Source organism: Amblyraja radiata, chromosome 1 (assembly GCF_010909765.2).
Source record: "Amblyraja radiata isolate CabotCenter1 chromosome 1, sAmbRad1.1.pri, whole genome shotgun sequence".
Lineage (NCBI taxonomy): Eukaryota > Metazoa > Chordata > Chondrichthyes > Rajiformes > Rajidae > Amblyraja > Amblyraja radiata.
In genome coordinates this window covers 359198-386300 of record NC_045956.1, presented here as the reverse complement: position 1 = coordinate 386300, position 27103 = coordinate 359198, and the positions used below count along the sequence as shown (strand labels likewise).

The 27103-nt window shown below is 44.3% G+C and overlaps 1 protein-coding gene across 2 annotated transcripts in view; it reads left to right on the top strand.

Annotated features, from left to right (window-relative positions):
- The window catches only part of maml3 (mastermind like transcriptional coactivator 3), a 517266-nt gene that overhangs the window by 299096 nt on the left and 191067 nt on the right, over nucleotides 1–27103 (top strand). For both annotated transcript variants that reach the window (XM_033048977.1, XM_033048893.1), the window contains exon 2: nucleotides 2691–4223. In XM_033048977.1, coding sequence (XP_032904868.1) covers nucleotides 2691–4223 — 1533 coding nt within the window. The remainder of the gene's footprint in view (nucleotides 1–2690; nucleotides 4224–27103) is intronic.

The window sequence follows — 27103 nt, the reverse complement described above, 5'->3', positions numbered from 1 at the left end:
AACATTTAAACACATAATAATCTGGTGGTACAATGGTACAGCAGTATAGTTACAGCAGCAGAAGCTCGGGATCGATCCTGACTACGGGTGCTGTCTGTACGGGGTTTGTACATTCTCCCTGTGACCGCGTGGGTTTTCTCCAGTCCGGGTGCTCCAGTTTCCTCCAACATTCGAACGACATGCAGGTTTGTAGGTTAATTGGCCTCTGTAAAATGCCCCGAGTGCATAAGATGCAAAAGTGGGATAACATCGAACCAGTGTACAGGTGATCGCAGGTTAGCGTGGACTTGGTGGGCCAAAGGGCCTGTTTCCATGCTGTATCTCTAAACTGAACTAAAATTACTCTAAGGTTGACTAAGCCTGGCTGGCAGAACTTTGGGAGCTGCCAAAAGCTATCATAAGTAGAGAGCATGTTTAGTACACCGTATGGTAAGGAAACAGGCCATTGTTAGCTGTTTGCTAGGTGTGAACGAGAAGCTGGTGCAACTTGGGTGGGGGAAGGATGGAGAGAGATGGAATGAAGCAGTTACTTGAAGTTAAATAAATCAATATTCATACCACTGGATTGTAAGCTGCCCAAGCGAAATATGAGATGCTGTTCCTCCAATTTGTGTTCGCAATTTATGTGACAATGGAGGAACCCGAGGACAGAGAGGTCACTGTGGGAATGGGAATGGGAATTAAAGTGTTTGGCAACCGGGAAATCAGGTAGGTCCAGGCAGACTGAGCAAAGGTGCTCTAAAATCAGCCAGTGGCATTTTGAGATGATAACTATTTTTCTGTTTTTCCCCTCTGTCCACCGCACCAATCTTCCAGCCAAGATGACAAATTGTAACATGGAGGTGCATTGGTGCAGATGGAAGTAACAACACTCAGTTAATTCCTGATTGCCAAGTTGCCACCAATTCTTGAGGCTTTGGGATGTGAGGTACCTGTGGGGATAAAGAGGACCACGTAACTGACTCCTTCTGAAATGTTGAGGTGGTATCAGCCTAAGCACTAGTTGAGAAACCCACATGTTTATGAATCAGTGGTAAGGAAAGCATAAGCAATGCTAGCATTTATTTCCAGAAGGCTAGATTGCAAAAACAGGGATGTAATGCTGAGGCTATATAAGGCACTGGTCAGACTGCAGTTTTGGGCCCCATATCTGAGGAAGGATAGAAACATAGAAACATAGACAATAGGTGCAGGAGTAGGCCATTCAGCCCTTCGAGCCTGCACCGCCATTCAATATGATCATGGCTGATCATCCAACTCAGTATCCTGTACCTGCCTTCTCTCCATACCCCCTGATCCCTTTAGCCACAAGGGCCACGTCTAACTCCCTCTTAAATATAGCCAATGAACTGGCCTCAACTACCTTCTGTGGCAGAGAATTCCAGAGATTCACCACTCTCTGTGTGAAAAATGTTTTTCTCATCTCGGTCCTAAAAGATTTCCCCTTTATCCTTAAACTGTGACCCCTTGTTCTGGACTTCCCCAACATCAGGAACAATCTTCCTGCATCTAGCCTGTCCAACCCCTTAAGAATTTTGTAAGTTTCTATAAGATCCCCCCTCAATCTTCTAAATTCTAGCGAGTACAAGCCAAGTCTATCCAGTCTTTCTTCATATGAAAGTCCTGACATCCCAGGAATCAGTCTGGTGAACCTTCTCTGTACTCCCTCTATGGCAAGAATGTCTTTCCTCAGATTAGGATGTGCTGGTGTTGTAGAGGATCCAGAGGATGTTTATGAGAATGATCCCAGAAATGATTAGGTTGACATATGATGAGTGTTTGAAGGCATTGGGCCTGTACTCTTTGGAGTTTAGAAGGATGTGGGGGGACCTCAATGAAACTTACCAAATAGCAAAAGTCCAAGATAGAGTGGATGTGGAGAGGATGTTTCCACGAATGAGAGTCAAGGACCAGAGGTCACAGCCTCCTAATAAAGAGGAGGAATTTCTTTAGTCAGAAAGTGGGTGAATCTGTGGAATTCATTGCCACAGATGTCTATGGAGGCCGTCAATTGATATTTTAAGGCTGAGATTGACAGATTCTTGAAAAGTAAGGGTGTCAGGTGTTATGGGGAGAAGGCAGGAGAATGGGGTTGAGGGAAAGATAGGTTGGCCATGATTGAATGGCGGAGTAGATGTGATGGGCCGAATGGCCTAATTCTGCTCCTAGAGCTTATGAAACTGAAAATATTAGTTTTATACATCAATTAACTTTATTCTCCCAGGCAAATTGTTTGTAAAATGAGCACCTCACCAGATCCCATCATTCTGCCAAATTCTGAGGTAGGTTAAAGTTACTGCCTTAGTTTTTGAAAACCTTGGTCTGATTGAAGTCCTCTACTGAGGCAACATGTCTGATCACGTTCCATCCCCACCACTGAGATTCTTGGCTGAAGTATAACAGGGTTTATCCTTACTGTTACTGGAGTCCCTCTCCTCACCAAATAAGAGCATCTTTCATGAGCCAAGGCAGATAAAGGGGAAAAAAAGGTTTGGAATGAACTCCCTTTCCCTCTGCTCCACACCTATGTGAAGGAGGGAAACAAAATAACATTAACAGAAGATTGTTTTCCTGATTGCTAGAATTTTACAGCTGTATTTTACTGGACATGAATTTGTTTTGCGAAGAATTGTGTACCTTCTCAATGGTCAAGCAGATACTAACCGTGTCTCTTTATGTTTTGTTTAAAGCTTCAAGAAACCGTGAAGAGAAAACTCGAAGGTGCCCGTTCGCCACTGAATGGAGACCTGCAAAATGGAGTTTCCGACAGCAGCTTCTCTCCAAACAGCAAGCGAGTCCGAAAAGAGGGATCTGGGGTAGAGCAGGGCAACAGCCTAACCAACAATGTCCCTGTTGTTTCGGTCTCTCCCCTGCATCAAATTGACCTGAAGCCAGCGGTTCCCATATCCACCAGTGGAAGTAATTCAACAGGGTTTGACGATGTAAATAAAGAGGGCAGACATCCAAGAGTGAGCTTACAGGCCAACGGCACCAGAGAGGATGATGACTTCAACCTAATATTAGCCAAGGACCTTAAACAAGAGCCAATTGATGATCCAAGTTATATAGACTCTTCGGATGCATCCCTTCTCCATCAAAATAAACTGTTCTCGGACATTAATCTTAATGAGCAAGAGTGGCAAGAGTTAATCGATGAACTAACAAACACAGTTCCCGAGGATGACATGCATGATCTATTTAATGAAGACTTTGATGAAAAGAAGGAGATGGAGGTTATCAGGCCCATGTCACAGACCCCAGTCCCATCAGACAGCACAAACATAAAAAGTGAGATGTGCCAGTCTCCCTTTAATCATCTATCCATGGGGTCACCACAGGTTAGACCATCTTCATCAGGCCCTCCATTTTCCAATGTGTCGACGGTCTCCAGTGTATCATCTGTGTCAAGTATTTCATCACTCTCCGCACCTGCCACGTCACCAGTGACGTCGGCAAGCCAACCCTCGCAGCAAGCCCCCAGTCAAAGTCAAGCCCACACCAGGTCGGGAAACGGCTTCTTAATGACCACGTCTTCTGGGTCGGGGTCGGGACAGGGGCCGGGGCTGGGGCCTGGATCTGGACCTGGTCCCGGGTCAGGCTCTGGACTGGGAGCTCTGCCATCGACCAGCTCCGATCTCTCTCGGGCTGAACAGCTGAAGCAAATGGCCGCCCAGCAACACCAACGGGCCATACTGCTGCAGCAGAAGCAGCAGCATGCACAGCCACACCAGCAGAACCAGGTGGGTGGTTGGTCACCTGCAGCTGCACCACACAGTCCCTTTGGAGGCACCTTTATTCCAGACAAACCAAATAGCCCAATGATGTACCCACAGGCCTTTAATAATCAAAAGCCTATGGTGCCTACTATGACAAGTAACCCTCAGAAGGCCATGAATAGCTACCTCTCACTAAACCACATGAACACCATGAATCAACAGCCAAATACCATGGGGCAAACTTCTGGGAACAAACACCCTATGCTTTCATACGCTAACACTAAGCCACTCTCTCATTATAACATTGAGCCCATGGGCCAGAGGTTGACCCCGCCAATGGGTAATCAGAACAAAGCTCCCATGATGCCCTACCTACAGCCATCACCGTCGCAAGTTCAACCTCAGGCCTCTCACATCAGTGAGGAACAGAAGCGCATGCTGTTGGCCAAGCAGAAAGGACTCCTTCCCCAGACAATAGCTTATGGAGCATTGCCAAACCATGGGCCGGTAAGTGAGAGGGGAATATTGAATTTAGTGTTGCCAAGGTAGGATGCCTTCACCGGCTGATGAATTTCTTTATTTCACTTCTTCCAAATTCTATGGAGTGTGAACAATTTTGAACTTTTGGCTCTCTCGCTTATTTTAATTAGCCTGACATTAAATGATATGCATATACTTTTTAACATCCATTGATTGGATCATCAGGGGGCCTGATGAAAACGGACTCTCTGAGGTGCACTAAGTAATTCCTTGCTTCAGGCTTTGCTTTGGTGGGCATTTTGTGTACTTTATGTTAAATAAGTAAATATGCTGAGAACGATTTGCCTTGACAAACTCTCGGAGATTAAGAAGCATAACCAGGGAACGGCATATGATTAAAGCTTTGTAGCAAAACATAGGCTTCACAGTTTGATGTGTGAACTGCTCACTTGTGCTGTGTCTTGTAAATTCTCTCCAATACTGACTATTTGATCTGCTTGTACTTTAGTAATAATCCTATCTTGTTGGTTCTGTAAACATAACTTCCTTTGTTCAAGTTTAAATTATTGTTGGTACCTTTATCACTACTGTCACAGTTCAAGGCTCTTGTCATCAAATAACATAATACTTGTTACTAGTTCTTGTAATTATCAATATCACAATATCTCTGCTTCTATGACCTGAGTAATATCTAGTGTGTTCACAATCTTTACAAATATTTCATATTTGAGTAATTCCTTAATAAAGCAGCAGAAACTAAAAGCCTGCAGTATTATAACTCCAATGTCACTGTTTGTAACACTGTCCCATTGATTACAAATGTATCATTGATTGATGGTGCTTAACCCACAGTAGACTAGCTACTGTATTTTACTTTGCTTCTTGAGGTCCCACTCCTAAAGTCAATAACACCAAATTTCAGAAGTATAGATCGTATCGCAATTAACTGAGGAAAAAATTTCGCCCATGAACCACAGAATGGAGCTTTGGCCAGGATAGAACCCCAGGCAATGAACACAGAAGTGGGGCATTCGGCCCATTCTGCCCTTGTGCCAGATCTCTGCCCAAACACTTCAAAACCAATCATAATGCCCTGCTGTCCCCCCATAAACCCATGTCCTCTTCCTCCAAAATGTATCTCCTTCACTTGCTCCCTAATGTTGACAACAACAAATCAACTGTCTGAGATGCCAGGCAGGGCACTGGCAGAGGTAGCTACACAAAGGTGAAACGTGTATGGTTTGGTGTAGGATTGTTGTGTGAACACGATAGGTGGTCTCCTTCTTTCAACATCTTATAAAACAGAAGAAAACTAAGAGAAACACTTCAATGTTAAGAAACATTTAGTCTGGTACATGGATAGGATAGGTTTAGAGGGATATGGGCCAAACACAGGCATGTGGGACTATTGTAGATGGGGCATGTTGGTCAGTGTGGACAAGTTTCCTGTTTCCATGCTGTATAACTATGACTATGTGACTCTATGACCACTTTTGTGAATGTACTGTTTCAGTTTGTATTCCTTATAACTAGTTGTATTGCTATCCGAGGCTGACAATGAAAAGACCTTGAATTCAACAATTTTTCGGACAATCTTCAGCCAATGTGGACACATCCATCTTTTTTTATTCACTTATCAATTTTTTTTGTCCTTCAATCAGAAATGCCTGTTCTAAATAAGAAAAAATAATGGAGTGATATTGGCTGAATATCTTCATCAACAAATTGGTGACATTCAGAGAGCGGCAATATGTAGCTGACATCCAGCATTACTAGGACCTGCTCAGGCAATTTAAAACAAAGCGATCCTCTGGAGGAGTAGAACCGATGGGAGTGGTACTACCACAATGTTTAAGAGACATTTAGACAAGCCAAATGCAGGCAGGTGGGACTGACGCCAATGGGACATGTAGGCCGGTGTGGTCAATTTGGGCCGAAGGGCCTGTTTCCACACTGTGTGACTCCAGGACTCCATGCAAGTGGACGCTGGGCAGTTTTGTATGGCAGCCCAGAATAGTTACACTCTACTGAATGATCCATAATGTTTCTCCATGAGGAGCCTCAGCTTGTTCCTCGATAGTCACGGTGGTAAAGCTACAGAACAACAGCGGCTAAGAGCAGCATTGCGGAATGGAAGATTGGTACCTGAGGCATGATTCCCAGAGATCTTCAAAGTTGTGTGACCACGTTGCCATTTCATATTTTATTATCTAGCTGGTATCTGTTCCCAAACCCTCTTGCTTAATAATTGTATCATGTGGCATTGGTTTTTTTTAAGCTACAGGGTGCTTTTTCTATGATAAAAGTAAAATTTAAAATTGGGGATTTGCCTCTTGGAAGTTGGTCCCATAATTGTCATTCTGAGTCTGAGACAGATGTGAAGCACTAATACTTGGATGACTCTGGATACCGGCAGTGACATTCAACATGGTACAATGTATACGTCAATAGCACCTCCAAGATTTCAATGGCTTGTGTGGATGCTATTTTCACATCTTGCTCTCTTTTCCCTTGCAAAATACCCCCTGCCCAGCAGCTTTCCACTGTCAATCACACCCTCACCCAAGTACTGACTTCATCCTCACAGCACCCAGTTACAAACAGCTAAACTACCTACACTTGTCCTCAATCACCGATCATGTGAGCGTTTGTCGGCACTGGGCCTCTCGCTGGAGGTTAGAAGAATGAGGGGGGACCTCATTGAAACACCGAGAATAGTGAAAGGCTTGGATAGAGTGGATGTGGAGAGGATGTTTCCACTAGTGGGAGTCTAGGAGCAGAGGTCATAGCCTCAGAATTAAAGGACATTCTTTTAGGAAGGAGGTGAGGAAAAATGTATTTCATCAGAGGGTGGTGAATCTGTAGAATTCTTTGCCACAGAAGGCTGTGGAGGCCAAGTGAATGGATATGTTTTAAGGCAGAGATAGATAGATTCTTGATTAGTACAGGTGTCAGAGGTTATGGGGAGAAGGCAGGAGAATGGGGTTAGGAGGGGGAGATAGATCAGTCATGATTGATTTGCGGAGTAGACTTGACGGGCCGAATGGCCTAATTCTGCTCCTAGACCTTATGACATGACCTTATGATCATCCTCCCCTCTCAACCATTCCATCACAAACGCTCCCAACTTCACGACAATCACCCAAGCAGCTTTCTCCCATCGGTTTGTCAGATGTAACTTGTGCACTGCATGTAAGACCATTCGTGTGTTATTGAATTTCTTACTGGCAGTTCGTAGATAAATCATAGTTGGCCCACTTCATACTATTAAGTTAAAGTGATTTTACAGTCCAGGCTCGTCAGAACTAAAAACCCAACAAATTCAACATATGATACAGTAATGTTTCATCTATCGTTGGGGTGGATTGAAAGCGGTTGACTTCAGTGTGGGATGAGCGAGAGTCTGCGTCTTGGAGAGCAAATGTGTCCAGTCTGTCCTTTCCTTAATAATGAGTTGTCAATACCAAAATGGATCATGCAGGTAAGATTGGCTTAGGAAATTATGGGATGGTCACCTTGTGGGACTTGAGAACTTATTCCCAAGATGAAAAGAAGCACTAGTTGAAATGCTTTTATATATCTCTTGGGACCAGTTACAGAATACATTTCCACAAGCCCTGTGTATCTTTGATGCCGCTGGTCAACACAAGAAGAAAGACAGTGTATAAACACATCACCCCAAAGGAACGTAGGAACAGAAAGTAGATGCCTTAATTCAGCCTTGGCTCAATGGCTTCCATTCTCAGCTCTCTGTCAGAAGGATTCATGCTCAAGTCCAAATATTTGACTGTAATTGGTACTTGAGCGCAGTCTTGGTCTCAATGTTAGTCAGACCAAGGAGCTGAATGTTGACTTCAGGAAGGTTATCAAGGATCCATGAACCTGTCTTCATTGATGGGACAGCGGTTGGGAAAGACAACAAAACTACAAGTTTCTGGCCGTGCATATGTCTAAAGATCTGTCCTGTGTCCAGCACATCTTAGAAGATTGAGAAGATTCAGTATGTTGCCAAATACTCTGATGGACTCACCAAATATTGTATTGAACCTTTACGGATGTATAGTAGAGACCCTATTGCTTGGTTGCATCATGACCTGCTTGTGTAATATGAATGCCCAGGAATGAAAGAGGCTGCAAAGAGTGGTAGATATTACATCGTTCATCACAGGTACTGACTTTGCCACCATCCAAGGAATCTACAGGAGGTGCTGCTTTAAGTGGGAGTGATAAAGTTGACAGGCGATGTGTGGTGCAAGTTTTATTTACACAGTGGGTTGTGCGGAGCTGGATTGTGCTTCCAAGGATGGTAGTGGAGGCAGATATGGTAGTGGAGGCAGATATGGTAGTGAAGGCAGATATGGTAGTGGAGGCAGATATGGTAGTGGAGGCAGATATGGTAGTGGAGGCAGATATGGTAGTGGAGGCAGATATGGTAGTGGAGGCAGATATGGTAGTGGAGGCAGATATGGTAGTGGAGGCAGATATGGTAGTGGAGGCAGATATGGTAGTGGAGGCAGATATGGTAGTGGGGGCAGATATGGTAGTGGAGGCAGATATGGTAGTGGAGGCAGATATGGTAGTGGAGGCAGATATGAAAGGGGTGTTTTACGAGGCTTGTATATCGGGACATGGATTTTTGCCAGAATGTTTGGATGTGGATCATGTGCAGGTAGATTAATTATGTTTAGTTTCAATTGGTTTAAATTGTTCAGCATGGATTTTAGAGGCCGACGGGCCTGTATTATGTTCTGAATAAGAACAGGGGAGTTAGCCTTGGTGTTCCGACCAATAATTTGACCTCAAATATTGTCTGATTGTTCTTACATTACTGTTTGTGGGTGCTTGCTGCGTATACATTGGCTGCTGCATTTCCTACATTGTGCAATAACGGCACCATTCATTGGCTATACAGTGCACCAAGAGGTCCTGAAAGGTGAGCAATGTGTGCAGTATAAATGAACAATTTGATATCTAATGGTTAATCTGTACTTCAATTCACTTATCATCTTCGATACCCTTAGTAAATAAAATGCTGCACATCATAGTCTTGGAATTCACAACAAGCACAGCGTTTAGTGTTTTCTAGGGAGTTCGCTCCACATTCCCAATCCAATTGTATGGGGAAAGTGCTTTGTAATTCCACTCCTTTCAAGATATCTTTTAAGCGCTTTGCCGATGCCTCACTAAATTCTTCAGTACCCAATAATAATCCTCCACAAAGGATTGCGGTCCGTTAGTCAGGTATGACCTGCCTTTTATAAACTCACATTGATCTCAGCTGAAATGTTGTGGGAAGCAACTGCAGATGCTGGTTTAAACCAAAGATAGACACAAAATCCTGGAGTAACTCAGCGGGACAGGCAGCGTGGAAGGAATGGGTGACGTTTTGGGTCTGAAGAATGGTCTCGTCCTGAAACGTCACCCATTCCTTCTATCCAGAGTTGCTGCCTGTCCCGCTGAGTTACTCCTGCATTTTGTGTCTGGTCTCAGCTGATGCAGCTGTTGATCAGTAGATGTTCAATCAGGTTCTCAATCACTTTGATTCTGATTACAGGTTGCAGTAATAAGCCTGTAACTGAGGCTAAAGAAACAGCTCTGCCTCACAGTGGACAGTAATCCAATCACAAGATCCACAGTCTTGACATAATTTACTTAAGGGCTTCTCAATGCTTTAAGGCAGCTGCCATTGTGGCGTTTTATGCCTCATTAAATTTGTTTAGCAAAATAATGGTGGCACTCTCCCATTTGTTGCTGTATTCATGTAAAGAAAGTCGGTACCTGCTCTTTCCACATTATCACATCAACATATTTGGAACATTTGAGGTTATGTTATTTTTTCCCTTTATGTTGTTCAATTTGTTTAAACATCTTCCCCCATGTATTTTATACGCTAGCCACAGAAGCAGATCCACAAACCCACATTACAATCACTCCACACTCTTAAATAGCTATCTATACACAATAAATAGATCGATTGTTGGTGCGTGCTGACTGGTTAGCACGCAACAAAAAGCTTTTCACTGTAGCTCGGTACACGTAAACTAAACGGAACTGAACTGTTTTATTCTGGCTAGAATGATTTGCTTTATTTTTCCCACATTCTGGCCTAAACCCCACCCTCCTGTTACCACATCTAATTTCCATCTTTTTGTCCCCCCCCTTTGGACCCCAGCATGTGACTTTATCCCCCAGCAGCCTTCTTGTCTGTTTGTACACAGCTTCCCTTTCTCTCCAACTACTCCTATAGAATGTGTAAGGACCCACATTGATCTCAGCTGAAATGTTGTGGGAAGGAACTGCAGATGCTGTTTTACACCGAAGATAGACACAAAATGCTGGAGTAACTCAGCGGGTCAGGCAGCATCTCTGGAGAGAAGGAATGTGATGTTTCACGTCACCTATTCGAAACGCCACCTATTCCTTTTCTCCGGAGATGCTGCCTGACGTTGAGTTACTCCAGCATTTTGTGTCATGCTCTTTTTCTGTCTACTCTTTTAGCATTATAACAACGGCAGAATTTCCAATTTTGTTCCCCAGGCTCCTGTGGAATTGTCTAACTAGCTGTTTTTACCCCATTCTCCATAGGAGTGAGGCAGTGGCAGGTCACAAGTTAATTCAAGGGATGGTGTTGTATGAGGAGAAAGATTTGAACTCCACCCTTTATTGCCTTTTACCTGGTTAGTCATGCATCAGATGCTTTTGAAAGGCTCTGAGCTAAATTTAAGAGCACTGCATCATAATGATTTGCAATACGTTACTGCATTTGTAATGCAACTGAGGGGAACTAAAAATGCCTGAAATCCTGAGGTTTCACTTAACTGTTACATTGCACTGAATTGTCTAATTAAAGTAATGTATTATCACTACACGGTAATATATTGCAATGCATTCCCTTTCCTGCTGTAGTGTTCAGCCCATGGAATCTGCGATTTCTGATTTAGATTTGATTTGCTTTGGCGATGCAATGTGAAGCCTTTAGTCATTTATTGGTGTCACATGACCAGCATGAATCAGTTTTACAAGCATTCTGAGGTTAGATGTGCATTGGATCAAGGTTCAGGTTTGCATTGGAAAAACAACCTCTCCGACTCGCCTACTCTGCGATGCTTCGTACGTTGCAACTGGTATAATTTTCACATCAGTTTGGTCAGACACTCGTGATATAAGCATGTTACTCATCCCCACTCCTGGTTGTGCGAGCTGTGTTGAAGCTGATCACACGTGTCCAGACTTGTGGAGCTGATACGATGGCCCTTTGCATCGAGATTTGGGTCGAGACTGTCGAAGGGAGCATTTTTTAAGGCAGCGCACTTCAGCATTGGCTGTACTATTGGCCCAGCAACATGCAGAGCATCACAAGCCCTCACGCTAGATTTCACATTGACATGTAAATAAGGGCGGATGATGCACTCGGCGGGCTTGCTGCAGAGTCTAACGAGCACTAATAATAATGTCAGGAAGGGGAATCAATCAAACTGACATGGAATGCAATGGATAGCAACTGGATATTGAAGTAAGGTGATACACGGGCTTCATACGTATTCCAGAATAGAGCTTTACAATTCACACCATTTACTTCATCTCTTTCACTGTCGATATTCTGACTTTTTCTTCAATTTGGTCCCCCTGAAAAAAATTGAATGACAGTTTTAAAGGCTTATAGGTTTTATGACTCTGGATGGTTTAATTTCTGTATTCTGTGGCTGTCTCTCCCGGAAGGGTGAAAAAAAAGCAATTTCACTTTCATTTCTGATGAATTTCGGCAAACTTTTTCCTAACAGCACATTTCAATGTATTTTTATGAGTAGGGGCTGGGGTGGGAGGAAGGGGTGAGAAAGAGGCAAGTGATTGTTACCACTGCGCTGAGCATGCAAAGGCTCTTGCAAATGAATAGGTCCCCTCCCTTCCGTTTACCCAGGCAATCGGAAAATAAAGTCCACAGTTTCACAGCCATATTAATAGGCTCCTAATGTAATAGTTGGCACCTCACAAGTGTGATAGATGCCGCAGCTTAAAACATTGACTGCAGCAGCTACCTATCAGCTCAATAGTTCATATTTTCAGACATTAGTGCAGAAATATCAATTCAAAATATAGTTTCCAAGAACCAGCAACTTGTTGGTTCCACGGGTTTTAGGGTGAGGAGAATGGAGGTCAAGGTTGCCATGTGTGGATATGAGGTGAGATCAAGTTCAGGCCAGGTTGTGTGTAGGAAGGAACTGCAGATGCTAGCTTACACTGAAGATAGACACAAAATGCTGGAGGAACTCAGCGGGACAGGCAGCATCCCTGGAGAGAAGGAATGGGTGACGTTTCGGGTCGAGACCCTTCTTCAGACTGATGTCAGGGGAGTGGGTGGTACAGAGATAGAATGTAGTCGGAGACAGTAAGACTGGTGGGAGAATTGAGAAGGGGGAGGGGGATAGAGAGAGAGAGGGAAAGCAAGGGCTACTTGAAGTTAGAGAAGACTGAGAGTCAGGGGAAAGGGAAACACAGAGATAAGGAATTGTAAGGTGTGAAAATGAGACCATAGGGGATGAAAATCATGGAAAATGTAGAATTGTTAGCTAGGAGAAGGCAACAACAAAACATACAGAGGTAAATGTTCATCATGAGGGCAGTCAGACTGGTGAGAGAACTACGAAGGGGGAAGGATGAAGTTACTTGAAGTTAGAGCAGTCAATATTCATACTACTGGGGTGTAAAACGCCCAAGCGAAATACGAGATGCTGTTCCTCCAATTTACGCTTGGCCTCACTCTGACAGTGGAGGAGGCCCAGGACAGAAAGGTCAGTGTGGGAATGGGAGGGGGAGTTAAAGTGTTTAGCAACCGGGAGATCAGGTAGGTTTAAGGGCCTGTACCATTTTCACGACCTAATTCACGACCTCTGCCGAGTTTGCCCTTGACTCATACTCGCAGCATGGTCGTCACGAGTTCGTAGGAGGTCGTAGGGAGGTCGTAGCAGGCCGTGATGCTAGTCATAGGTACTCGTGGCATCAAGTAGGTCGGGGCGATTTTCAACATGATGAAAAATGTCCACTAGTAAAAAAGGTTGTGAATTAGGTGGTGAAACCGTGCTGGGCGGCACGACACACGTCGCAGCGGCCTCTGCAGTCCCTCTGTATTTTTATTATTTTTTGTCTCGTTTGAATGTAGTTTTTATTTTATTTTTTGTGTATGTGTGTGTGTATGTGTGTGTGGGGCGGGGGGTGGGGGAAACTTTAAAAAATCTATCCCCTGCACGGAGAACCCAACCTTTTCTCTGTCGGGTCTCCGTTGTCGTTGGGGCCTAGCACCGTGGAGCGGCCTCCAGCAGGAACGACCTGGGGCTCCAGTCGCGGAGCCTGAGGACCTTCTCACCATCGCGGAGCTGGCCGAGTTCGGAGCGGGAGGAGCGGTGGTGGCGCGCTGCTGCGACCCGACCCCGGAGATTCGGAGGCTCCAACCGCAGGTCTGGCAGACAGGAACACCGGGAGCCCGCGGGTCCCTGCTGGGAGACCGCTTTTCGGGGCTTCCGCAACGGCGACTTCACCCGCCCGAGTTGCGGGGTTGAAGAGTACCTGGAGCGGGGCCTTACATCATCGCCCGGCGCGGCTTGGAATGGCTGTGGGACTTTGCTAGCGCCCGCTCCAACACCAAGACCCGGAGCGCGGCCTTGCATCACCCGGCGCGGCGTTAATGGCTGCGGGACAATTACCATCTCCCGCCGGGGGCTTTGACTTTGACTCTGACATCGGGAGGGGAATGGGCAGTGCAGGGGAGAGATAAGTCTTTGCCTTCCATCACAGCGAGGAGGAGATGCGCTGTGATGGATGTTTGTGTAAATTGTGTTGTGTCTTGGTTCTTTTTGTGTGTATGACTGCAGAAACAACATTTCGTTTGAACCTCAATGGGGTTCAAATGACAAATAAATTGTATTGTATTGTATTGTATTGAAAGTGGGACAGGCCCTTTAGGCAGCTTGAGCGATGGAGTTCAGCGATCACGGAGTCTGCGCTTGGTCTCGCCGATATATAGGAGTCCACACATGGCACAGCGAATGCAGTAGATGAGTAGATGATGTCCCGCTGAGTTACTCCAGCATTTTGTGTCTACCTGCAGAGGAGTGTATGATGATGCTTATGGTACAAACAGGGTCAAGTGGTTCTGTTGAGGTTTTACACATCTAAAATGGTGATTTAAGCAGAGCAGGAAGGAATGCAAACCCTCAGCAGGAAAGAGAAAATAAAGTGAAAAAATCATCAAGAAACCAGGAGAGACAGAAAGAAAATAAAGTCGCTCGCGGGTTGAGAGTGGTGATACAAATGTGCTCAATGTGTATTTCTGGATATTACTCTAGCTTGGATTTCAAACATGTACCATCCATCCCTCTTTCACTATTCAGCTGCAAGGAACGCCTTCTAACTCCAGGCTTTGATTTCTCCAATGTTGACACCTATGGATGTGGGGCAAGACAGATGGAGTGCATGTTTTCTTGCACTTATTAGTAAGATAAGGTAAAACATGCTCATTAAAAACTGAGCACACATCTGTTGGTGATGTTTACTTTCTGCTTTACTAAAGCTGAGGAAATAAAAGGCGTGAAGAGATTCCACAAGTGATTATTAACATCTGAAAATTGAGAACACTAACTGGATCATTGGGAGGGTGAGACTTGCCATGGTTGGCATCTCTCCAACACAATAACATTCATTGTCATGGGCCAATATAGGTTAGATTTATGTCCAGAATCAATTCTGACACACGGCTAAATCTTTTTTTGGCTTTGTAACATATCTTTTTTTGTCTTTAAGTTGGTGACTTATATTAACTGAACTACCGTAACATTTAGTTTAGCTTAGATGAGAGATATAACATAGAAACAGGGTCTTTGGCCCACCGACCAGCGATCCCTGTACACTAACACTATCCTACACACCAGGGACAATTTACAATTTTTACCTGTATGTCTTTGGAGTGTGGGAAGAAACCAGAGCACCTGGAGAAAGCCCATGTGGTCATGGGGAGCTGGTACAAACTCCGTACAGATAGCACCCGTAGTCAGGATCAAACCCGGGTCTCAGGCGCTGATAGGCAGCAACTCTACCGCTGCACCACCATGCTGCCCCTTGTAACCTTTTCTGAGAGGCACAAGGATGCTGGAACGTTGAAAGTGCTGGAGTATCTCAGCTGTGGTCAGGCAGCCTCTCTGGAGTATACGGATAGGCAATGATTTGGGTCAGGACCCTTCTTCAGATTGATTGTAGTCAAATACAAGATGGAAAAGATGTGGGGGAGGGCGGGAAAAAGCCTGCCAAGTGATAGGTGGATACTGGTGAGAGGGGTTCGATTGGCAGATGGATGGTTGGTTGATGGTTAAAAATGAAAAGCCAATGAAGGTGTGACAGATAAGGATAGAAGACTGAATTGTAAAGCCCGAGGGAGGGGGTTAGGTGGAACCCTACCTGAGATCTGCACACCTTAAAAAACTAAGAGGACAGGTAGAAAATCAGAAGTACTGCTAACTCTCTGAGCACCTACATACCTGGACCCTCTGATCCGCTATGAATACTGACCTATTCTCCCCTTTGCTTCATTTGGATATATAGAACAAGATTTATATTATCCCTGTAGCTCACTGTAACTGAGCATATGAGAATATGCTTGAGCACCAGAATATTCCTGGGCTGTACCATTCTGTAGTCTATATCCAGGTGGAGCTATGGGTAGTGTCTGCATGTTCCATCATAATCATGAATAGGCCTGTGTTCCATTGTCCAATATTCATAATGCTCTGATGGTCTATCAGCACCAGCTTAATGTTGCAGGATTTCATTGTGGACAAAACAGTCTGGGTTTTTCTCGGTTTTGTCCTAGCCTTTACTTTTCCCATTTCATCTTTCCTTTTGTTGCATTTTCTCCTTTTTCCATTCCTAGGTAGCCGGGACAAATGAACACCAGACCTGATCTTGGTGTCTCGAGTGAGTCTTGGAGGGTGAGAGAAAATGAGGGAAGCTGGTTTAGAAGGCACAGATTGACTCCTCACTGCAAACGCCAGTAGTAGGGGATCAAGTGAAAAGGAATAGTGGTGTTGCAGAACGAAATTGATGCATTTGTGAAGACGGGGCATTGAAGGGTTAAAGTCTTTACCCAGACCATTCCATTGGGGAACTAGGTTCTTGTTATCTGATTGAGATTGTTACCTTTTATACTCTTTAATTCGTGGCTTTTGCTAACTTTTATAGATCGTGTTGTGTGACATGTTACATGTTGCAGTCTTTCCTGGATTCTCTAAACTCAAGTAGAGTTTTCACTGATCTTTTCATTTTTAAATGCTTTGGTAAGGCCATTTCATTGCAACATTGGGAGGGTTTCTGCGTGCTTTTATTCTCCCTGCCAGCGACTTTCTTTCTTCCAGCACTTTATTGTGCCAGGAGGTGCCAGTGGTCCCTAGGGTTGAGTTTCGGAGGGTCACATTACTGTCTAGTTGGGGGAGACCTTCATGGGTGATGTTGGGCAGTGAATGTCATTTGGCTGATCAACTATAATGGCAGATGGAGAGAGCGTGTTACACAGCAGCTCAACCGTGCTGTCAATCAGTATCCACGTGTGTGGGCCTTACATCATTGTGTGTTGTTCAGGAGCCCTGGCTGATTTTTCCGTCCATTGCCTACACACACACAGGCAAGTTATGGCATTTTGCCACCATCACCCTTGTTCAGCTCTGCTAACCCAGCATAGATCAGGGATCAAGCCAGGAACCTTTTGTTGTTACAGCTTAGCACAGAATCCCCCGATCTGCTTCTTTTAAAACATTCTTCTTTCCCTTACAAGGTTGTAGCATTCTAGACATGATTTTAGCACTAAGTACGCCCAGCACCCATACACACACTTTGTACACATGTATCCACACATCCAAATGATGCTGGGATACCTTAACTCAAACCCTGACCATAGGTACAGTTTCTCAATTTACAGCATTTTCCGAGTGAATGAATTGAATCAGTTCATCTTGTGTCCCATAGGATATTCTGCTGCTGCAGTCAAAATTACCAGCCACAAGGCAAGAAAGCTCCAAATGTGTATAACGGCAAAAAAATAATGCCGTCAATCAAATGCTATAATCTCATTGGCATAATATTACTACCTGGCTGGGTTAGCCTCAAACTGAAGCAGTTTGTCGGTTGAAATGTTTAATCAGTATTGCAGCAGCCGTTCTTTTGAGGACTGGGAAGCTATGCAAGCATATGTCCCTCAATAAACCCATTAAAAATATCATAACCACATTTTGTTCTCTGCAAAAGGAGAGATACGAATTTCATCTTAAAAGCAGATAGCAAGGAGCCGTGATGTTTGCATAAGTGGCTGTCTCGCACGGGAGTGGTGAGGTAACGTTAATGCTGCTTTGTATTGGTGAAGAAAAATACAAACGGTGTCAAAAAGATTTACTGTTGCACCACAGTCATTGTAAAACCAGGATCCCGAATCAAATATAGACATATATGTCAGAAAGGCTAACATTCACCCTTTATAGGCAGCTGGTGGGGAAGGAAGGTGGATGGGGAGGAAGAAAAGATAAATCCGAACAGATTGTTTTAAAACCTGTCATCCTTTTCGTCGCTCGTGAAACATTTGCACCTTCCTCTAAAACGATATCCTTCATTGCAATCCTGCAAAAGCCAGGGGTTAATAAGCCATATTATGTGTCTCTTTGTAATTATTTGAGGGGGTGAAAAAGTAATTCTAGTAAAAACGATCCGTTCAGAGACTATTTACAATGGGGCCGGTCAGTGACAATTAAATTCCCAAATCGTATCAAGGGCTGTGAGACTGGGATGGAGCACCTTGCACAGGCTCGGCTGGACAGAGAATTTACAAGCGTGTCAATCCTCCATGCTGCTTCCAGCTTTACGGACAGTGCAGTGTGCTCGACAGTAGTCAGTTAAACTCACTTTGCATTGAGATGGGAAGTTAATGTGGATTGATTTGACCCAAGTGAACCTCAGAATGCTCAGTATTCTTGTATTAGCACCCCCAGTGAGCTAGCGTTTATACACACGCGCTCTGCAGCACTCAATCATGCAGGTATGTTGAGGGCGACATATACTGAGCAGCATATAGAGTTTGGCTCAGTCGCTTACTCTGGGAGGCAAAGCAAAGGAAATGCTGATTAAATCTGAGCCAGACAACCTTAGCATTGTACACAGTTACTGTGCTGCCTTTCCTTGTGGTGTAACATGATTTAACTTTGCGTCGATCCTGATCAGATCCTATCCCTGTAAGGAGAGATTCACAACAATGAGCAGATCCCCAGTTACTTCTGGCTGGTGCAGGGAATAGGAGGGACAATTGGCAGCAAAGTTCAGTATATATTGGAGAACTAATTGTGCATTCCTCCTGACCTTTGTAGAGAGTTGCATCATTTATGCAGCCTCAAAAATATTGCTAACTGTATTTTCTTTGTTATAGCACCATATTATGCCAAAATATTGCAAAATGAAGAGTTATCCAACTCTGTGGACAATTGCTGAGGTCACCAGCTGAATCTTTTCTCCTTGAAGTTATTTTTCTCATACTCATTATGTATTTTTCCCAGTATATCTCGGTGCTAAATGGACTCATATTCTTGTCTGTCTTGGATTTCCCTTCTCTTTCTGAATCTTGCATCCAATCAGATCAGATTGCTGTTTCATGCACATATTAAAACTAGAGGGAATCTTTGATTTTGGGAGAGTATTGGAAAGTGGGAGAGAGTGGGGGGACAGGTTGGGGGACATTCACAATAACCAATCTACACGGATTAACATTGTGAATGAGCAGAGCCATCAGTACACATGACCCACTGAAGTGGGGCCAGGAATCAGGCAGAGGGCATCTCAATCCACCCATGTTGGCCGGCTTCTTCAGGGTTTAGGTTTATTATTGTTACATGCACTGAGGCTTAGTGAAAAGCTTGCTTTGCCTGCTATCCAAACAGCACAGACACACCATACAACCAGTTCAAACTCAAGTACAAAAGATAGAGCAAAGGGGAAGATACGTGCAGAGTATTTCTCAGCATTGTAAACCACTCCTTACACAAAGTCAAATGGCCTCAATAGGGTAGAGATGAATCAAACAGTGCCCTAACTTTTGGAAGGGCCGTTCAGAAGCCAGGTAGCAGAAGGGAAGAAGCTGTTCCTGATTCTGACGGTGAGTGCTATCAAACCTTTGTGCATTAAGCCTGACAGAAGAAGGAATGACTGGGGCGGGACAACTCTTTGATTATGTTGGCTGCTTTTCTGAGGCAACGTGAAATGTAGATGGAGTCCATGGTGGGAAGTGCGGTCTGTATTATAGACTGGTCTCCATCTACAACTATGCAGTTTCTTGTGGCCACGGGCAGAGCTGTTCCGAAACCAAGTTGTGGTGCAACTAGACAGTATGCTTTCTTAGTACACCGGTAGAAGTTTGCAAGAGTCACTGGAGACATGCTGAATTTCCTCAGTCTCCTCAGGAAGTAGAGGCATCGGTGTGACTTCTTAGCCATCGCAGCAGGAGTGAAGGAGAGCAGTGACGTGCAGGCAGAGAGGATTGGCTCCCGACCTGTGTAAACAGTGTTCAGCTGGGATCAAGGGAACTGTAAAAAGCAGAAAGATTCAACATGAAAATGGCATTGGAGTTCCAACTGACTGAAGAAGGATCCCAACCCAAAACGTTGCCTTCTCATTCCCTCCCCAGATGATGCCTGACCTACTGAATTCCTCCAGCACTTTGTCTTTGCTCAGGAACACCACATCTGCAGTTCCTTGTCTCCCATCTAACCGTGATTTGCACATCTGGTGAAGGCAAACCAATGATTTTGGTGGGAGCCGTATCTGTTCAAGTTGAGGTTTGCTCCTATATTGGAAACAATGTAAAAAAAGTATTTTGTAGTTACGTGAAGTTGCAGAATTCAATGTTCGTATTGTTAGCTTAGAAGCTACCCAATTGGGAGCTGAGGCGCTGTTCCTCCAGTTTGTGTGTGACCTCACTCTGGCAATGGAGGAGGCATAGGACAAAAAGGTGAGTGTGGGAATGGGAAGAGGAGTAACCATAGCAACCGTAAGATCCTATAGGCCTTGGTGGACTGAACACAAGTGTTCAGCAAAATGGTTGCCAAATCTACACAGTCTCGCCGATATTCAGGAGGCCACATCAGGCACACCAGATTTAGTAGATGATGAACCTCTGTCTTACCTGGGTCATGTTCACATGTTATAGGAGTACAATTAGGCCATTCAGCCCATTGAGTATACTCCGCCATTCAATCATGGCTGATCTCTGCCTCCTAATCCTATTTTCCTGCCTTCTCCCCATTACCCTCGACACCCGATCTAATGAAGAATTTGTCTATCTCTGCCTTAAAATATATACACTGATGGCCTCCACAGCCCTCTGTGGCAATGAGTTCCACAGATTAGCTACCGTCTAATTAAAGAAATTCCTCCTCACCTCCTTTCTAAAAGTGTGCCCTTTAATTCTGAGGCTGTGATCTCTAGTCCTAGACTCTCCCACCAGTGGAAGTGTCCCTGGATGTAAGTTGCCAATCACAAGTTGCCTTATCTATGAGCCCTCGGGATTCTGGATCTCAAGGTTCACTCACTCCAAAACCTTAAGCTTATAACTAGACTACAACAATGTCAGATTCCAATTGAAGAAGTATGTCGGTTTCATGGCCAATCTATATCACAAAATGGGTACTGTGTTTATTTATTGGTTTGTGTGGGACTTCACTCTGCAAATTGACTTACCCACTTGTCAAAAATACTTCAGTGACTGGAAGCACTTTGGGACTTGAGGTTATGAAAGATGCTGTAATATATGTAAATACAAGATTCCATCATAAGCTCTAATGCACTTAATATTCTACAGTATCGGAACAACCTACTTACTTTAGTTTTGTTTTTCAATTTGTTAAAATATATCTTTCATGGATTCTGTGCAACTTGAACAATAAAATGTTGGGCATGTGAGACTAGTTGTTGCCATGCATCTGCAAGATAGTAGTTGAATGGTGCAATAGTAAGATGCTCCCATCAACACCTGGCAAATGGGCGTAATTTGAGATTATTGCCCACCACCTGTGGATTGACATGAACACTGGAAATTATCTCAAAATCTAAACTAAATAGTCATAGAAATTGTTCAGTGTAAGACAGCAGTCCCTTTATGATACTCTTTATTAATGGCACTAGAATGTAAGACCTAGCTGACAGTTCTTTTTGTTTAAGAAGGAACTGCAGATGCTGGAAAAATCGAAGGTAGATAAAGATAATGGAGAAGATGAAGGTGGATCCATTACTGGTACTGTGGTGTTATGATTACCTTTTCCTCAGACCACAGTACATGCGCCTACAGAACAATGTCTCAAGCACCATCCTGAGCAGCACAGGGGCTCCACAAGGAACTGTGCTGGCTCCATTCCTGTTCACGATCTACACAGCGGATTTCCAATACAACACCAACAGCTGCTTTTTGCAGAAATTTTCAGATGACACAGCTGTTGTCGGCCTCATCAAAGGGGGCAATGAGGAGGAGTATAGAGATACAATAAACAACTTTGTGGAGTGGAGTGCACACAATAACCTCCATCTCAACACCACAAAAACCAAGGAGATAGTTGTGGATTTCAGGAGGGGGAGGAGGAGGACTCAACCAACACCGATCACCATTAAGGGCACTGAGGTGGAGGTGGTCGCCAACCACAGGTACCTTGGTGTGCAGCTTGACAGTGAGCTGGACTGGAAGAGTCATATGGAGGCGGTGTACAGGAAGGGACAAAGTCGACTGTATTTCTTAAGGAGGCTGAGGTCATTCAACATCTGCCAACCCCTGCTGTGCAGTGTCTACCATTCAGTGGTGGCCAGTGCTCTGTTTTTTGCTGTGGCCTGTTGGGGAGAAGGCGCCCGCATAGCGGACAAAAACAGACTGGACTAGCTGATCAGGAAGGCCGGCTCAGTGGTCGGGGCTGAGCAACTAACGGTCCAGCAGGTGGCAGAGGCCAGAACTCTGAACAAACTGGGTTCAATAATGACCAACCCCACTCACCCACTCCACGCCCTGAAGGTGATCAAGAGCAGCACCTTCAGTCAGAGACTGATTGCACCAATGTGCAAAACTGAGAGATATAGGAAGTCTTGTATACCAGCTGCTATAAGGTTTTACAATGCACAAAAATAACTCTGCACTTTTTTAGTATTCATTCATTGTATTTTAACTTATTAAGTATGGAAGTTATCTGAGGAAATGTGTGGTGTTATGTCTGTCTTGAAGCTGTTGTGGCACTGTAATTTCCTGTAAAGGATTATTAAAGGATCTATCTATCTATATGCTGGAGATACTCAGCGGGTGAGGCAGCATCGATGGAGCGAAGGACTAGGTGACTAGGTCCTCCATCTTCAGACTTTTATCTACATTTGGCAGTTCTTTTTGGGGACTTGCTGTATAGAATATGGATGTGTAGGAAAGAAGTACATATGCTGGTTTAAACTGAAGGTAGACACAAAAAGCCATTCTCCAGAGATGCTGCCTGTCCCGCTGAGTTGCTCCAGCTTTTTGTGTGTAAAATAGGGACTATGGTAAAGGAAGATGATGATATGATTCACACAATTTTATTCATAATTTACACACTCAGTAGCAAAGTTTAAATTCGGACTTCTAACTCACGTGGGACTCTCTTGGGGCATGGCTGGTAACCAGATTGAAAATTAAAACTCTGAATATGGTTTATGTGCAAGTGAAGTATTTTGCGACTGACTCATTCAGGTCTCTGAAGAAGCCCTTCAGCAAACTCCAAGATGGAAGTTTTATTTCATCAAACTAATTAAAAGTATAGATAGAATTCATTAAGACTGCTAAGGCCGAGCCAAGGCTCTTTCTAATGTGTGACACCATTTAAATTATGATATTTATTGCAAATAATAGTTTTCAAATATTTAGAAAGTCGAGCTCATTTGGTGCAATCTATCTGTTGTGAAATTGCGTTTTATATTTAGTTTGACATTGATGCAAGTGATTTATTCCTTTAAAGCAAATTATAATTGAACCTTTACAGTGTATCATGTACATAAAAATTACATTCCATCTTTAATAAAAACGGTGCAATTAAATTATTTCTCTCTTATAATGACATTTTTCTAAAATTCCTTAGTCATTATCTATGGCAAGGATAGCAGGTTAACTATTATCAGCTTGATTTTGCAATTACTTATTCCTGGTGTGAAGTCTCGGGCCGATGGAAGTACACTTTGGAGAATATGTGATTTTGTTTAAAGTGTTTCTGGAGGGTGAGTTTCTACACTGGGAGAAGTAATAATCACTTTTGTTCGGCCAGTGCTGCTTTATTTATACCAAGTGTGTTTCATGGGAAATTATTGGCCTGGACGTTGGATTGTTTGGCATCTCTCTCTAGTACCCGGGACACCTACTTGGTCATTTGTAAATCACATCTGCAGTACTATACACTATGTAGCAAAGCAAATAGTACAATATTCTGCATACACAGCGCATGCTGGTAATATGCAGAGTAAGCATCTGGTAATGGCTATGCTTGTGCAGAGCTCATTCTAAGCCCAGCCTGACTTATTGGCCCAGGTATATGCACCTGAAGCACTGTGGGTACCCTGTACAGGAATCCAAACTACGAAAACCCACCCGCCACTTTCAACATTTTTCTATTTGAATGGATCCTTATCAGTGATAGACATAAAGTGCAGGAGTAAACCCAGCAAGTCAGGCAGCATCTCTGGAGAAAAGGAATAGGTGGCCCTTCTCCAGACTCAGGCTTGTCAAGGATTGGAGGCGATCTTGTTATATTTATCTGGTGCGAAGAATTTTACTGCAAGTATTTCTGGAGTTAGCAGAAAACAAGGAGGGAGGGGTTTTATTCCATCAAATGATCAGCCATGATCATATTGAATGGCGGTGCAGGCTCGAAGGGCCGAATGGCCTACTCCTGCACCTATTTTCTATGTTTCTATGTTTCTAAATGTCAGAAGGGTTTTGATTGTGGTGCTGCTGAGCCCGTAGCATGATAGACGACAAAGAGGGGCTGCAGTCAATGGCCCCCCTGATCCTTGGGAGGCTGGAGGTGGAGAAGGGCTCTGATCAATTGGCCCTCTCTTTCTCCCCCCCCCCCCCCCCCCCCCCCCGCCCCCCAACCCTCAAAGACTTAGGGGAGCACAGTTCCCTTGTAAACACATCGGAGGAGCATTGTATCTGGAAACCAATGCGCAATAAGGAAATGACTGAGATCGTCCTTCTGCCACAGGTGGAGGGCTTGCCACACCCCAGTGTGCTCTCTATGTGGAGGTCAAATGGCTTTGAACTCCTTAGCTTCAGAATTAGGTAATGGCTGCTGATTAGTGCATATGGTTGACTTTGCCACCCACTGCTACATGCAGGTCTGTTCCCACTATCTACCATATCAATGCTCCTCATCATTTCTAAACCTCCATCATGTTCCCCCTTCACTCTCCTCTGCTCCAAGGAAAGCAAACACATCCTATTCACTCGCTGTTCCATCCCAGGCAATATCTTAGTGAAACTTCTCTGCATCCTCTCCAGTGCAGTTGCATTCTTCCTGAGTTTCCACTGTACCACTCATATGCAGTTGGCCTGCATTGTGCTGTGCCTTCTGCTTGCATTGCATTGGAACAGAGGCCTTGGGCATCAAGTGCACTACATCACAGTCGTGTGTGTGTGTTTCTGTATTCCTTATTGTGTCTGGCTGTTTCATAGCAGCTGTCAAATGGTCTTGATAAAGCTTGATCCCAGTCCAGTGGTAATACGATTGGAGACAAAGGTATTCCGCACAGCCATAGCAAAGGCACACACGCACAACACACACGCACAACACACACGCACAACACACACGCACACACCACACGTACCCTCACGTACCCTCGCACACACACACACGTACACGTACACACACACACGCACAACACACACGCACGCACACACGTACACACACACACACACACACACACACACACACACACACGTACACACACACACACACACACACACACACACACACACACGTACACACACACACACACACACACACACACACACACGTACACACACACACACACACACACACACACACACACACACACACACACACACACACACACACACACACACACACGTACACACACACACACACACACACACACACGTACACACACACACACACACACACACACACACAACACACACACACACACACACACGTACCCTCACGCACGCACCCACACACACACGCACACACACACACACACACGCACACACACACGCACATGCGTATATGCTCACACAAAGCCACAAACTGGAAAATGCACTCTGACTAGCAAATAGAGACAATCTCGTGGATCTTGCCCACAACTGTTTCCTCACCCACCACTGTCTTCACACAATCTCACCCTGATTTCATCCCTCACAGTCTTCCCACCTCTACCCCTTTTCTTTAACTGCCTCCTTCAATCTCCCCTCTTCCTCTCAGCTCTCTACTCCTTCACCTCCCTCCTTCCCTCTTGCCCCTTCACTCCTCCTTCCCCTGCTTGTCTCCTCACCTTCTGCCACCCACTTTTGCCTGCAGCTAGCTGCCAGTTGAGGCAACAAAGCCACAGCCCATTGCCACACGCACTCCCTGTTCAGGACTGCTCTCTGATTACTGCTTAAAAATCTGAACCACTCCCAGAAAACTTCAGCCACCACAGTGTGCTGACCTCTGATGCCAACACCAATAAAATGACTGCATGTGTCTTTGCACATAACCCTTGTTGAGCAGTGTATCAAACGTAAAGCCTGGCAATGTATTATGTGCCCCGGTAGCTCAGTGATGACACTTTAACTCTCTACCCCTTCATTGAAACACATTTTTTGAAACCGTTGACAATACTGTTCATAGCTGTGGCTGTGCAGCATAGTTGGAAGGAAGTTCTTTGGATGAGACTTTAAACCAAACCATTTTAATCCCAGATGATAGAAAGGAAGACTTAGATTTATATGGATTTCAGGAGATCTCAAAGTACTTTGTAACCAAGGGGGTATTTTGTGGAATTTAGGATATGGTGGTGCACAATTTGTGTCCAACTTACTCTAACAAACAGCAGGTAATATTGATCAAATATTATTTTTGCTGATGTTGACTAAAGAGTAAATATTGGCCAGGGGGCTACGGGCAATTTTCATACTCCCTGCTCTTCTTCAGAAATATTGTCATAGAACCTTGAATGTCATCCTCAGCTAGCAGTGGTATCCTTGCTTCAGCACCACATTTACAGGACATTATTTGTACTGGTGCAGCATTCTCTCTGTGTTACCCAGGGACGTTAGGAATGAGGCCTGAACCCACAAATTTCAACTGCCAGCTGAGAGTGTTGTCAACTGAGTCAAGGGGAACATAAAAGATTAGATTGCAAGTATCTTGCATGAGACTCCGGCCAATACTTCTCCTTCAACCAACAGCATCAAGGGCAGGTTGTTATGTTGGTGATGTTTTCTAGCATAGAAACATAGAAAATAGGTACAGGAGTAGGCCATTCGACCCCTCTAGCCAGCACCGCCATTCAATATGATCATGGCTGATCATCCAAAATAAGTCTTTCCCTCCATATCCCTTGATTCCGTTAGCCCTAAGATCTATATCTAATTTTCTCTTGAATACATCCAGCAAATTTGCCTCCACTGCCTTCTGTGGCGGAATTCCACAGATTCACAATTCTCGGGGTAAAACGTTTTTCCTCATCTCAGTCCTAAATGAAGACCCATTATTCTTAAACGCATGGTGTACCAATTATCCATCATGTTTCTCCCTTCAACACAATGGCACTTCTTCAAAAGTACATAATTTGCTGAAAAGAAAGCATTTTCTTTCAACCAACACTGTGCTCCTTTA